The sequence below is a fragment of the Schistocerca americana genome, chromosome 2 (assembly GCF_021461395.2).
Source record: "Schistocerca americana isolate TAMUIC-IGC-003095 chromosome 2, iqSchAmer2.1, whole genome shotgun sequence".
Taxonomy (NCBI): domain Eukaryota; kingdom Metazoa; phylum Arthropoda; class Insecta; order Orthoptera; family Acrididae; genus Schistocerca; species Schistocerca americana.
Genome location: NC_060120.1, coordinates 605,821,306 through 605,836,948, shown reverse-complemented (window position 1 = coordinate 605,836,948; position 15,643 = coordinate 605,821,306). Strand labels below are relative to the sequence as shown.

The following is a 15,643-nucleotide window of genomic DNA, read 5'->3' as shown; positions in this document are numbered from 1 at the left end:
TTGCTACTGCAGTTATAGTAGAACTCACTTTTCTAAGACCATTTGTGGATTGTTGAATAGATTGTTTGATGAAATATACCTCAAATTGATTCAATATTACCTTCTCTACTAAATTCCCACACTCTGAAGTTAATGATATTGGCCTACAGGTTATCATGTCAATTTTTATTCTCTTATTATGCACCACTAGAATTTGAGTGATTTTCAGATGATCAGGGTATTCTCCATGACAGAGGGAGATACTTATTAGATATGTCAGAGGCTTCACTAATTCTCCTCTGCATTTCTTTAGCAGCTTAGGTGAAATGTCATCCCAGTCACAAGATATTTTAGCTAGAAGTTTTGAAATGACTACTAGGAGGTCCCTCTCAGTAATGCCGTGGATGAAAAAAGATCGGCTTGTATTTGTAACATTTAAAGTGTGTGCCCAGCGATGTGTTTCATTTGTGCCAATTGTACTATACATCTCTATGAATTTCTCACAGACTTATTTTGGGACCGAGCGAGGTGGCGCAGTGGCTAGACACTGGACTCGCATTCGGGAGGACGATGGTTCAATCCCGTGTCCGGCCATTCTGATTTAGGTTTTCCGTGATTTCCCTAAATCGCTTCAGGCGAATGCCGGGATGGTTCCTTTGAAAGGGCGCGGCCGACTTCCTTCCCCATCCTTCCCTAATCCGATGAGACCGATGACCTCGCAGTTTGGTCTCTTACCCCAAATCAACCCAACTTATTTTGGGTCATTTGTTATATCTTCAGTTCCTTTTAACATTATGCTGGTGTGTTCATGGAATTGCAGTTTCCCACATTCTTTGTACATTATTTTCCAGGCTGTTTTACTAACGCAGGTTGAGTTGCTTGTATGATAGACATATTTATGAGCTTTAAGGTTACTCAAATAATCTGTGTTTTTTTCCTGAGCAGTTTGTATTTTGTTAAATAGTATTGTAATTTAGCATCTCTAAAGAGTATCTAACAGTCTTTCATTTTCTCTCTCAGCTCAATGATTTCAGAAGAGAAATTCTCAGCTTTGTGATTAATAGCTCTGTTTACTTGTTTTACTAAAGGATGTTTCATTCAAAGTTTTATGGAATAGTGTATAGAAATTTTCCCATTTACAATTCACATTTGTTGCATTGTAAACTGGTTCCCATTTTTCATTGCCTAGTGCCCTCTTAAGTTTATTATAATTAAATTTTGTTTTATACATAAATATGCCACTTTTAATTATATCTACATTCATTACATCAATTTCCATTGCAAGGCTCTGTTGTCAGATATGTAGTTTTCTAGGATGGCTATGTTTATGTTCTCCTTTATTGTGTTTGTGAGAATATGACCCATGCATATCTGTGTTTCTACAGTTATTCTTGTGGGCTCTGAGTTTATTTGATAATAGTTATAACACTGAAGTAAGTCAACATAATGGAAATAATTATTACTATTATATAAAGAGTCCATGTTGATGTCTCCAAGAAACAACACTTATGCTTTTTATATGCCAATGTCTTCCCCAATGGGTCCTCCAGACAACTGACAAATTCTTCAATACTGCTTCCAGCTGACCTAAACAGAGCTGCTGTAATCAGACTGTTGTTACCTAGTTTTATATTTATTGTTGCAACGTGAAGTACCATTTCTTTACTCAGACCATCAATCCTTTTGACTTTTCCACATGCTATATCATTTCTGCTATAAATGCCTATGCCTCTACCTTTATGTGTCTTTCTACAGTAAGAGTTTATGAGTTCGTAATTTCTTAGCTCGTATCCATATGCTTACTCTTCCTTGCAACCCTGTTCACTCGCTGTGAAGAAATGTGGGTTTGATTCTTTAGGCTTGAGGTGGAGCTATGGGTTTTGAGAGTAAGACTGGCCAGACATGTAGTTGGGAATCCATCAGGTAAATATGAAAGAGGAAAGTGACATTCAAAGGCACTAACGTATCTTTTACCATTGAGAAAAGCTTGGGCAGAAATTACTTCATAGTAACAATGCTGCAAAGCTACTATATCTTATGCATATTTACAAAATTAAATTTTTAAGCTGTGACTGTTTTTACACTAGTCAAAGAGGCAGGTTGTTTGACATCAGATTCCAGAAAATCATTTCAGCTCTAGGGGGGCTACAACGTATGAGCAATAATCTCCCACAGGCATTAAACAAAACATTATGTTGATAATACAAATGTAAGTATTCTGCATACCCAACATAAAGCCAAAAACATGCCAAATGAATAAATGTGAAAAAAATTACTAGAGTCCGTTGTGAGAGACAAAAATGAGAACATTACAACAGTACAATATGTATTTTTAACAACAGCCTAAACTCTTACAAAATATTGTTAGAAAGAAAGTTGCTACTCACCATATAGCGGAGATGCTGAGTCACAGATAGGCACAACAAAGAAAAAACTGTCACAATATAAGCTTTTGGCCATCAAGGCCTTTGTGAAAAATAGATGACAGACACACACACACAAACACATATGCAAATGCAAATCACACACACGTGCCTGCAGTCTCTGGTAACTGAAGCCACACTGCGAGCAGCAGCAGCAGTGCATGATGGGAGTGGTAACTAGGTGAGGGTTAAGGAGGAGGCTGGGGTGGGGTGGGGGAGGGCAGCAAGGACAGTGAAGTGCTGCTGGGGAGTGCACAACGACGATGTGGAGAGAGGGTAGGGCAGCTAGGTGCAGTCGGGAGGTTAGACAGAGCTAGGGCAGGATATTGGGGAGGGGGGGGGGGGGGGAGGATGGTTGTGGAAAAGGAGAGAAGTAAAAAGACTGGGTGTGTTGGTGGAATGAGGGCTGTGTAGTGCTTGAATGGGAACAAACAGGAAAGGGGCTGGATAGAAAAATGGCTAACAAAGGTTGAGGCCAGGAGAGCTACGGGAACATAGGATATACTGTAGGGAGAGTTTCCATCTGCACAATTCAGAAAAGCTGGTGTTTGCGGAGATGATCCATATGGCACTAAAGCAGTCTTTGAAATGAAGGATGTTGTGTTGAGCAGCAACAGGGTAGTCTTCTTGTTTCTTGGCCTCAGTTTGTTGGTGGCCATTCATGCAGACAGCTTGCTGGTCGTCATGCCCACATAGAATGCAACACAGTGGTTACAGCTTAACTTGAAGGTTATATGAGTGGTTTCACAGGTAGCCCTGCCTTTGACGGGATAAGATATTTCTGACTGGACTGCAGTAGGTGGTGGTGAGACGATGTATGGGACAGGTCTTGCATGTAGGTCTATTACAGGGGTATGAGTCATGGGGTAAGGGGTTGGGAGCAGGATTTGTATAGGGATGGACAAGCGTATTGTGTTGGTTCAGTGGATGGCGGAATACCTCTGTGGGAGGGGCGGGAAGGGTAGTGGACAGGACATTTCTCATTTCAGGCCACAACAGGAGGTAGTTAAAACCCTGGCAGAGAATGTAATTAATTTGCTCCAGTCCTGGGTGGTACTGAGTTATGAGGGTAATGCTCCTGTGTGACCAGACAGTGAGACTTTGGGAGGTTGTATGAGACTGGAAAGATAAGGCACAGGAGATTTGTTTTTGTACAAGGTTGGGAGGATAATCACTGAAGGCCTCAATGAGACCTTCAGTGTATTTCGAGAGGGACCGCTCGGCACTGCAGATGCGATGACTATGGGTAGCTAGGCTGTATGGACACACACACACACACACACACACACGTGCGCGCGCGCACCCTTCTCTTCTTCATCTGTCTAGATCTACTCATGAAACTTGACAGATTTGTCTACACACCAACAGGTTTGGGATGTGTATCAGTGTAAGGGTATGCGAGCAAGCATTTTTTTCCTTCTTTTTTTAGGTATAAAACATGTTTCACTTCAGCCATTTAATGGCTACGATGGCTGTGTCACTGAGTAGTATATGTTTCACTTTAATATAACTAATCACTAATATTCAAGACACTAACTTAGCACTACTACTATATACATCCCCACAGGAGAATCCTCAGAACCAAGATCCACTAACATTACTTAAGTATTCAATCTTTAGAAGGAACTCTGCTGCCAGACAGTGCCACATGTTGACGACAAAAGTTGTATGTGCAAATTGTTTGTTTTATTAATTTAAATAAATTCAACTAATTGTGGGGGTCCAATCCTCCAAAAAAGTGACTAATAAAAGTGACTAGTTACAATAGAAAATCCAGGATGGAATGTAACAATATTATGAAAAGGAAAGTTGCTACTCACCATGTAGTGGAAATGCTGAGTCGCAGATAGGCACCACAAAAGGACACAACAAAAAGACTGTTGCAAATAAAGCTTTCGGCATGATGGGAGAGGCGACTGGGTAGGGGTAAGGAGGAGGCTGGGGTGGGGAGGGGGAGGGGGAGGGGGAGGGATAGTATGGTGGGGGTGGCGGACAGTGAAATGCTGCAGGTTAGGTGGAGGGCAGGGGGGGGGGGGGGGTAGTAGCAGAAAAGGAGAGAAGTAAAAAGACAGAATGTGATGGTGGAATGACAGCTGCGTAGTGCTGGAATGGGAACAGGGGCTGGATGGGTAAGGACAGTGACTAACAAAGGTTGAGGCCAGGTGGATTTGGGTTTGTGACAGTCTTTTTGTTGTGCCTATTTGTGACTCCGTGTCTCCGCTATATGGTTAGTAGCAACTTTCCTTTTCATAATATTGCGACTAGTTAAAATAATTACTTCACATTTAAAATTCACAGTGTTACCTAGCTTGTTAGACTGGAGAATTTGGTGGGTTTTTTTTTTTTCCCCATGACTATCTTTTCCATTTTTGTAAATCTTCAAACAGGCACATTTTTTATCTATCATTATATCTTTTGTGTTGATGATGTGGTTATATCTCAGCATTAAATATTAGACCATGTGGAGTCATTTTTGTATCTTAACTTTGGATATGAATATTCAAAAGAGACAGCATCAGCAGTTTTATTTTTGGGTATTTAGCAGGACTCATCTCCAGATATTATAGTAAGAGCATTTGCATTTGTGACACTCAAGGACTTAGTTTATTAGCACCATTGGAACTATTTTTGTGTTCTGTGTCTTGATTTTAGTTTTATTGGTGCTAGTACCTGAAGCTATAATCTTTTTGAAACTAAAATCTTTAGGGGGTATTCATAAGCCCGTGTTTTATCTCCATCATTAAGCTGTGATTATTGAATAATGTGCTAAAGTATCTTAGTTCAGCTGCCCAACTTGCAGGGAGGACAATCTGTACAACTTCTCTGTATAGCATCATCGGCTATATTACTCTCTCTGCATTGATTTTCAGGCTGACTTTGAGAGAATAAATATAATTACAATGAAACAGCTATTAACAAAATAAAAAATACTGCAACTTGGACAAAGGTGTGGATTCATTTTATATTGTATATCAATAAAACAGAAGACTCTTAAATAATAATTATTTAAATAAAACTTTCTAATATAATGTAGTTTTAAATTGTACTAAAAAGTATAAAACAATTTCTCTTAGGTCCATACACATAGTCCTAAAAATTTGTGGTTGTGAATTTTTAATATCTATGACAGTACTTGTAAAGTTTATGTGGAGCTAATCCAGTATATAATTCATGCATAAATAGTTTACAAACAGTTTTATTGCACAGCAAATGATATACTACTAAGTGATTTTCCTCAATAAGTTACTCCCTACAGTCCTTATTGTTAACTATTGCATGCACATCTAGTTTTCCATTTTAAATTTTACAAGTATTGTGTACACAAAATTGAGTCAAAGCCCTTTAAGGTAATGGATGTTGTGTTGAAATGCTTTTTGAATATTGTGCCAGGAAGTGTGCAAGTTATTATGACTGAAAGTTAACAGGCCAACAGCAGTAAATATTTTACACATCATAAAACAGACAATATTAGAAAGGTTATACAGACTGAACTGCATGATTATTGTTTGTGTAGCCCTTGACAGATTTTCGGTCAGATAGTACTCACTTCTTAGCACTTCAACAATGTTATGTGTTGTACAGCTCTTGCAATTCCTCATTTTTTCTTACGCTCCATTCTGTGTTCTTTGCACCACATATAGTTCCAAAAATTTTTCCTTTGTATTTTACTTTCAAATATTAACAGCTTTTAATCATTTTTTCTCTAAATATTAATACTTCACATCTGTGTAATGTTACTGGTATAATAGGTGATTGAAACAAGAAAATTTTAAAGTTAGTTTTAATTGTTTTTCCCTTAAAATATTACTAAAACTAAAAATTGTTTTGTTTGCTGGTGCTAGTTTGGCATGTATTTTAATATATGTTTTGTTGTTGTTACTCAAGAGACTCCCTAGGTACTCGAAACAGTTGACTGTCTTGAAAGTGAATCCACCTGCAACAAAATCTGATTAATTCTATTTTGGAGCTACTTATCAGTGCTACATCATCTGTGTAGGCGTGTCTAGTAATGTTAACCCATCTGCAGTTGGATTACTTCTGGATTAATTTTAGCAAAATCTCTATTGCTCTTATCTAAGGCGAGGTTAAATAAGATAGGTGTTCCCCTCTTTCAGTATGGTGTACACCTTAAAATTTTCAGTTTCTTGTACAGATGCGTCTGTGTGGTACAAAGTGTATCAATATACATTCTAACTAACCTGATTGTGATGGTATTTCTCATTCTCTCATTATACAGGGTGTCCCATTCAAACCTTCCTGATTTCAAAGACCCAGGGGAAAAAAAACCACAGTAGATACGGCAATGAAAAGTGCACCACATTGTAGAGCATCTGAAAGAATTTATTTATTTATCATCAGTACACCTCTGCATTTGAACCATTTGTAGCATGAAGAATATTGAGTCTATATTCAATTTCTTGCCAAGTTCATTGTTACATTTCCCCCATTATTGTTGCAATCGCATTAGTGATACAATGTCACAACGTAGGAATATCGTCCATTTTGGTTGCATACATGCGGTCCTTCATGAATCCCCGCATGAAGAAATCAAGTGGCATAATGTCGGGTGAATGTGGTGGCCAGGCAATGGGTCCTCCACGTCCGATCCAATGATTGGGAAATTTCCTATCCAGAAACTTGTGAACAACCATTGACCAATGCAGCAGAGCTCCATCTTGTTGAAAAATGATGTTGGTTTGCAAGTCTTGTATCTGAGGGTACACAAACTGCTCCTACATGTCCAGATACACTGACCCATTCACTGTTTGTTACACAAAGAAGAACGGTCTAACAATCCTGTTGTGCATTAGCCCGCACCAGATGTTTAGTTTAGGGCTATCACGAACATGTTCAATGACAACATGCGTATTTTGTGAACCCCAAATTCGAATATTATGCCTATTAACCCTTCTTGATAGATGAAAGGTTGCCTCATCTGAGAATAAACATCTTTCCAGGAAGGTGGCATCCATATCAATACGCTGCAGCATATCCGCATCAAATTGTTGTCGGTGTGGTTTGTCATTTGGCATCAGATGTTGCTGAATTTGCACTTGGCACACACATACGAAGACACTGGTGAACTAAACGATACAGTGTTGATCGAGGTACATCAAGTTGCTTAGATGCTTGACAAATTGACTTACATGGGCTTATGAGAAACATTTGTCTGATGTCCTCCTCTGTCCCTTCTGAAATTCCATAAAGTGCACCACCAGAATATTTCAGAACGCTTTCTGTTGCCATAAATTTCCTATACCATTCCTTAATTGTTTTTACATCAGGTGGATCACATCCATACACACGGTGATAATTTAGTAATCGGCGATTTTGTTCCTGCAAACCACACTACTGCTTGCGCACGCTGCTGTGGAGTCACCGTTTTCACTTCATGCGACTATGCTGCACTCTGGTGACGATACTTGGCACATCTTACACGGGAATATAAATTCTTTGAGATGCTCTACAATCAGTGTTTTGCATTTTTCATTGGTGAATATACTGTGGTTTTTCTCTCCTGGGTCCTTGAAATCAGGGAGGTTTGAGTGGGACACCCTGTATTTAGGAGTGTCTGTCTGTGTGTACACTACCACAGGCGTTTTTGAAATCTAGAAATTATGTGGACATCTATCTAGAATTGCCATTGCCTTCTCGGTAATTTTTCCTAGAGTGAATAAATGATCTAATGTGGATCTGTTTCTGTAGAAACTGCATTGGTAGTTCCAAATTAGTTCTTCAGTTATGGAGATCACCCTGTTTAAGAGCAAATCAATAGGATTTATAAGATATACCTCCAGTAAAGCTATTCATCTGTTGTTATCACACACAAGGGGGTAATTTTTTTTTAAAAGTATGTCAAATATAACTACTCTTTTTACTAGTCTTCAGATATGTTCTCTGTCTTCAAAATTGTTTCTATTAAAAGCTATAGTTCAAATTCCTGTTGTGGCCCTCCATATTTTAATAACTTGGCATACATGTAGATTCCCCAGAAGCCTTGTTATTCTTTTATTTGTTGCTTACTGCATTTCATTTACTGACGGGGTGGTGAATTGCACATCAAATGTACCAGGTTCCTCAAGTTTAAATAAGAATGTAGATCATTGCAGTTGAGTAGTTATGAAAGGTATGTCTTCCACCTTTTTTGTATGACACTCTAGTTCCTCAGTATTTTCTCATGCTGATCCTTTATGAACTGTTCCTTTCAATGGATTTACCAAAAGATTTTTCCTCCTCCTCCTCCTCCTCCTCCTCCTCCTCCTCCTCCATTTTCCTCTTCTTCTTGAGTGGGCCAGGTTAGCTCCACATGCCAATTTTAGTTCCCTATCCATTATTCTCTTCTGTTCTTCAAGTACTCTTTCATCTGTTCACTATGCTGTCCTTCCCTGTCTTTTGACCATTTCATTATAGCTTTTTCACTCTCCCAACTGCCACATTGAGCACTCTTTCCATAAACACATCAGTCATTTCTTCAGCTTTTATATTATTTTTTTTTTTTCTAAATCCTTTTTTCTACCTCATGGATCCAACTTATTGACTTCTTATCCTGCAAATAATTGAAGTTCTTTTTGGTTAATCCATGGTCCTGCATGTGATATAAATGTCAAAAAAGTACCACTCTTATTTTTCTCATTACTTCTTATATGTTTTGTGTGTTTCAATAAATTTCATCATTACTTAGTAATTTCCAACCTTTCATACACTATGTGATCAAAAGTATCTGGACACCCCCAAAAACATAAGTTTTTCATATTAGGTGCATTGTGCTACCAGGTACTTCATATCAGTGACCTCAGTAGTCATTAGACATCATAAGAGAGCAGAATGGGGGACTCCGCAGAACTCACGGACTTTGAACGTGGTCAGGTGATTGGGTGTCACTTGTGTCATATGTCTGTACAGGGTGTGGTGGATAAGTAATGAGACTGGCCGCCGCGCGGCGCCCCAGTCGCTCGCAGGGCGGTCTCCACCTGTACGTCACGTGGTGGGGGATCTGAGCTAACAATAGAACCGGTTCGCAGTCGCGTCGGAGCTCTGGTGCAGTGAGGGTCGAGCTTCACGTATTACGTTGTTCGTGTGCCCGTGACACTTGTGAAAACGCTGAAGATGGATCGCTCGATAGAACAGCGGTATGCAATCAAATTTTGCTTTCGCTTGGGCAAAACTGCTTCGGAAACTTTTGCTATGATTACGGAGGCCTACAAAGAAGACTCCCTATCAAGAGCTCAAGTGTTCCGGTGGTTTAATGAATTTAAAAACGGGAGGGAATCCGTTGAAGACATGGAACGATCTGGACGCCCTTCAACGAGTCGTGTGGATGAAACGGTGGCCAAAGTGAAAGAACTCCTGGACTCCGACCGTCGTTTAAGTCTCAAAATGATCGCCGATGAGGTCTCCGTGAATAAATTTACGGTTCATCAAATTGTTACGCAAGATTTGATGATGAGGAAAGTTTGCGCAAAATTGGTTCCCCGAGTGCTCACCGCCGAACAAAAGCAACAACGAGTGGACATTTGCCGTGAGATGTTGAATGATTTGGAAAATAATCCACACTTTTTAGACAACGTAGTAACAGGCGACGAATCGTGGACATTCCAGTACGACCCGGAGACGAAAGCCCAGAGCTCGGAGTGGCACACACCGGCATCCCCGCTGCCGAAGAAAGCAAGAATGTCAAAGTCCCGCATCAAGACAATGCTGATTGTGTTTTTCGACAAGCGGGGGTTAATTCACAAAGAGTTTGTCCCTCAGGGGAAGACTGTCAATGCCGAATTCTACAAAGAAGTCCTTCAGCGATTGCACAGAGCCGTCAAACGGAAGCGACAGGACCTTGCTCAACACTGGCGTCTCCACCACGACAACGCTCCGGCGCACACAGCGTTCCTCGTGACCTCCTACTTGACCCGAATTGGAGTTGAAGTTTTGCCACAGCCACCATACAGCCCTGACTTAGGTCGTCCTGATTTCTTCCTATTTCCGAAGGTCAAAAGATGCCTGAAGGGTCATCGTTTCGACAATATTCCGAACATCCAACATGCTGCCACGAAGGCACTAACTGGGATAACTCAAACAGACTACAGTGGGGCCTATGAAGCTTGGAAAACGCGCTGGCAACGTTGTGTCGACGCCCAAGGCGAGTACTTTGAAGAATATTAACGTTTTGTACAAATTGGATCAATAAATTTGTTTTTCTAGACTGAGTCTCATTACTTATCTACCACACCCTGTATGTGAGATTTCCACACTCCTAAACATCTCTAGGTCCACTGTTTCCGATGTGATAGTGAAGTGGAAACGTGAAGGGACACGTATAGCACGAAAGCGTACGGGCCGACCTCGTCTGTTTACTGACAGAGATCGCTGACGGTTGAAGAGGGTCGTAATGTGTAATAGGCAGACATCTATCCAGACCGTCACACAGGAATTCCAAACTGCACCAGGATTCACTGAAAGTACTATGACAGTTAGGTGGGAGGTGAAAAAACTTGGATTTCATGGTCGAGTGGCTGCTCATAGCCACACATCACGCTGGTAAATGCCAAATGATGCCTCGTTTGGTGCAAAGGAGCGTAAACATTGGATGACTGAACAGTGGAAAAATGTTGTGTGGAGTGACGAATCATGGTACACAATGTGGCGGACCGATGACAGGGTGTGGGTATGGCGAATGCCTGGTGAACATCATCTACCGGTGTGTGTAGTGCCAACAGTAAAATTTGGAGGCAGTGATGTTATGGTGTGATTGTGTTTTTAGTGGAGGGGGCTTGCACCCCTTGTTGTTTTGCATGGCACTATCACAGCACAGGCCTACATTGATGTTTTAAGCACATTCTTGCATCCCACTGTTGAAGAGCAATTCGGGGATGGCGATTGCATCTTTCAACACGATCGAGCAAATGTTGATTATGCACCGTCTGCGGCAGAGTAGTTACGTGACAATAACATCCCTGTAATGGACTAGCCTGCACAGAGTCCTGTTCTGAGTCCTATAGAACACCTATTGGGATGTTTTGGAATGCAGACTTCGTACCAGGCCTCACTGACCGACATCAATACCTCTTCTCAGTGGAGCACTCCATGAAGAATGGTTACCATTCCCCAAGAAACCTTCCAGCATCTGATTGAATGTATGCCTGGGAGAGTGGAAGCTGTCATCAAGGCTAAGGGTGAGCCAACACATATATGTTGTGTTTCCTGGCAGATTTTATAGTATCTTTCTTTCAGAGGCATATTATTCCTTTCTTGAACAAGGTGCTTTCCTCCCATTTCTTGTCTCCAGCACTTTTTCTTGGCACATAGTGTTAAACTGTATTTTCTTAAGTCTTTTTCTGTCCCCTGTAACATAGGAAGTTACTTCTTGAATACTATTCATCAGATGTCTCCATCTGCTTTCCACACTTTGTTGTTTCCTATGGGCCAGGCTTGTTTTTGTTACAGTACTTTCCATTTGTTTTGTAAAGTTTTCTGTTATACTTTCTTATGCCAGATTTTCTATGTAGTGTCTAGTCATTTCCACTCTTTTTCTATGTAGTTTCCTTTCGAGTTTTATTTTCACTTTTTCATGTGCTTACTATAAAGTCTGTGTCACACTCTGCATTCCTAAAGGTTCTAACATCTTTAATACTGTTGTGAAATTTTTTTTGGACAGCTACAGGGTCAATCTGATTCACTACTTCTCCATCTGGTGATATCCTTGACTTTAAATGAATAAATTTGTGTTGACTTTTGTGCTGCTTAGTATCGGATCACTTGTAATTGCAAAGTGTATAAGTTGAACTCCATTATCAGAACTTTCCTTGTGTAAGCTGAAATTCCTAATAGTTGTAGAACTCTTCTTTCTTGTTGTCATCCTTATCTTCTGTGGGTGCATTTGGATTCAGAAATGTTATGTCTAACAGCTGTGATGTATGACATTCAGTTACTGATATGTTTGAATCCTTGTATCAAGTCATTTATTGGTTTATGAATATAGAATCCAGTTTTAAATTCATGTTGTTGACCACAATCTTCATACATTATTGTCTTGTCTCGTATTTTTAGTGACCTCGTTCCTTGCCAACTTATTTCTTGGAGCACTACTAGAAAGTACTGTTTGGGCATTTCTCGGGTGGTATAGCCTTCTAATATTCCAAGAACCAAAATACTTATCCTTGTAGCTGTGCCACCTTTTGTTTCAGTAAATTGTGTTCTATTTCTGAGGCATACGTTGACTATCCTTTGCACAATTCCCATGCCTGGAAGACCAGGCGTCTTGATTCTGGGGAGCTGTATTCTTACGAGAGCCTCCTACACCACAGCTTGGTGAGCCTCTCCTGCCATGATAGTTTTGATCCTCCCAGAGTATTTTATTTCCCTGATAACCTTTGTATCTAGTGAGCAGTCTCCTATCAACCCACTGAGGCGGTGCCCTATGGGAGACTAGTAAACCTCATATGGGTAATCGTTGAAGACTGTGTTGAACAGTAGTGCTTAGAGAAATAATTTTTTTTTCATTGTATTGTGCTTGTAAGTGTCAAAGGATTGTCATACTTAATGCAATATACTGTGTTCTTTTTCCAGTAGCTGTAGACATGACTGACCCTTCAAGTGAAGATGATGGTGTCTTGAGAGAATGGGCACCATTAGAAGATTTGCTACAGCAGATACCCTTGAAGGCACAACGTGGTTTGTTCACACATGAGCTAAGCTTAACCTGTGTGGATATTTTGCCTGAATACATAGCAGTTGGAACTAATCTTGGCTTAGTATACTGGTATGGTCGGCGTAACCGTGATTTGCAGAGGTTACGCTGTGAGGTAAGAACAGATTAGGCATTATGTTATTGGTGTTCTTCTGCAGCAGTACTGCCATTCTTTGAGTTATGCGATTCCAGTATATTGTTTTCATGTGATCATTTATTGCCATGAATAACTGTCAGATCATTCTGGTCAAATGGTCGAGCATCCCCACTGTAGCATCACAGGTTTTGTTGAAATTTGTTATGTAGATTTGAACACTTACCAAACGTTATTCCACAGTCTTTTAATTTTTTATATGCAGTACTTGAGCTGTTGCACACATTGAAATGAAGATGGTCCAAACACAATGTGTGAAATTCTGAATTTGTATCTTACTGGATCCCCAGCCTGTCTGACTACAATTTAAAAAATGAATTGATTATTACAACAAATTACACTTACATTCCACGATTGAAACAACAATCTTGGTAAAATGTACTGAAAGCCTGTGAAGGCGGTAGCAGCCACGGGGATTGTCGCCAATAGGTGCAGCTCTGCAGCTTAGGATGAATTTTTCATCAGTATCTAGTGGAAAGAATGTGATGGTATGCAAGGATGCATAATATTTGTCAGTGCATCATGCTGCTCAGCTGAGATCAGTCACACATTTTCAACCACATTTGTCATTACAGAGGCAAGCAGTGTACTGCCCTGGCTGTACATTTACATTCACAATTACATAATGTGCTAACTCAGAACTGGCATCACAGAAGATCACTAGAAATAAATTAGAGTATCCTGATTTTCTAACTGACCTGAATCCTGAGTAAATCAACAGGATGAACTGATGATTTTACTTTATCCCAGTGACAGTGGAGCCAGGAACTGAACATTCTCCGTGAACAGGTTGAGCATGTTCAGTTTCTGATTTTCAACAAATACAAATTTGATATTTCTCAAATTATCATCACAAAATTGGTACAAGTCAAATGGCATGAGAATTTGGTTCTCTTTTGGATGCTGCAAACTTAGTTTAGCAGCCACTTTCACCCAGTCCAGGTGAACTAGTTTTATAATGAGGTTGTTGTGATTTCTCCCCCTCTTCCTCCCTCATCACTTTGTCAGTGATACCCTGGGCTTGCCCCAGTACAGCAGGGTTACTGGTCTTTTTTTTAAGCAATGTTTTGTAACTAAACTGATATAATGACTCTAGGGAGTTCAGTCAGGTAGCTGACCAAACCAAGATTGATTGTAGTTTTGCTTCCCAATGCAGTAAGCTGCAGCTATAATACTCACCTGTAGCTACTTGTAATTCTCAATGTATTGCTTATGTCTGACACTGTATTTTATCCAGTACTACATTTGATATCACATAACCTGCACAAGAGTTTTGTGTTACTGAAACCTCCTAGTTTGACATGGAATCAGTATTACAGAAAAAAGTTGTCTGTGGTCAGTTGACAAAGAGACAAATGAGCTGATCAGTATTTAACTTCAGTAGTCACAACTTGTATTGAAACATACATAAAAAAGTCTTCTTGAGGGAGGAAAGAGGAATTGATTGGGGAATGTTGGACAAAACCTTTGTTTATGCAGTGAAAATATGTGTGCTTGTTCATTTTCATGATGAAATAGTGCATCATCTCTGGGCAAAATCCACAAATATTTCATGCATATTTATTGTGTATATTTGACTGCTCAAAGTGCACAATCATTAAAAGAACACTAGATGAGAAATATTCTTCCTGAATCTAAATTCTAAACATGATATTTCAAATTAAGAGTGTAATTAAAAATATCACTACATTATATATGACAACCTATAAATGTTTATGAAATAATATTTAAATTTGGATTTTCCTGTGCACACCTTATCTTGTTTTTCATAATTTTATGATTTAGGTGTTTGACATGACTGACCACAAAACAGTCTGCTGTGTGATGTGGTTGTGATATAAATGTATGTACAACATCCTATTGTTTGCAGAACACAGCTGCTTCTGTGACATGTGTGAAAGTAATATCAACAGTTGACTATATGGTGGCAGCAGGTAATGACCAGGGAAGTGTAACAGTATTCCAGATTCCAAAGAGCCCTCCAGATAATTTACCGGAAAGTATGAAACCTAAAAGAAACAAACAAGTAAGAACAGAGAGTATATATGTGATTTAAGGTAAACAGTTGACTAGTGGGTTTGTGACCTTCAGTTTCAGATGATTTGACATTCTCTTCCAGGTTGAGAGGTACACCATTAGTGGTCTCCATACATCAGCTGTTACTGCCATTGAGTGGAGCATGAATGGAATGAAGCTTTTTAGTGGAGACAAAAATGGTCTAGTTGTTCTAACAGAAATAGATTTTTACATGGTAAGTGATCATGTAACAAGAGCTTTTCTTGATAGTAATGCACTAAAACTCATTGTAGAGGCATAAGAAGAATGACAAAACTATTGTGAATTTGATATAAACTGGGCAATAGAACCAACGTGGAAAGGAATGAGAAAGATGATGATAAAGACTAA

The 15,643-nt window shown here is 39.6% G+C and overlaps 1 protein-coding gene across 1 annotated transcript in view; it reads left to right on the top strand.

The window, feature by feature from the left end:
* LOC124589813 overlaps nucleotides 1-15,643 on the top strand; it is a 207,009-nt gene that overhangs the window by 19,453 nt on the left and 171,913 nt on the right. Inside the window, 3 exon segments of the mRNA XM_047131602.1 lie at nucleotides 12,963-13,198; nucleotides 15,108-15,263; nucleotides 15,357-15,488. Coding sequence (XP_046987558.1) covers nucleotides 12,974-13,198; nucleotides 15,108-15,263; nucleotides 15,357-15,488 — 513 coding nt within the window. The 5' untranslated portion in view covers nucleotides 12,963-12,973.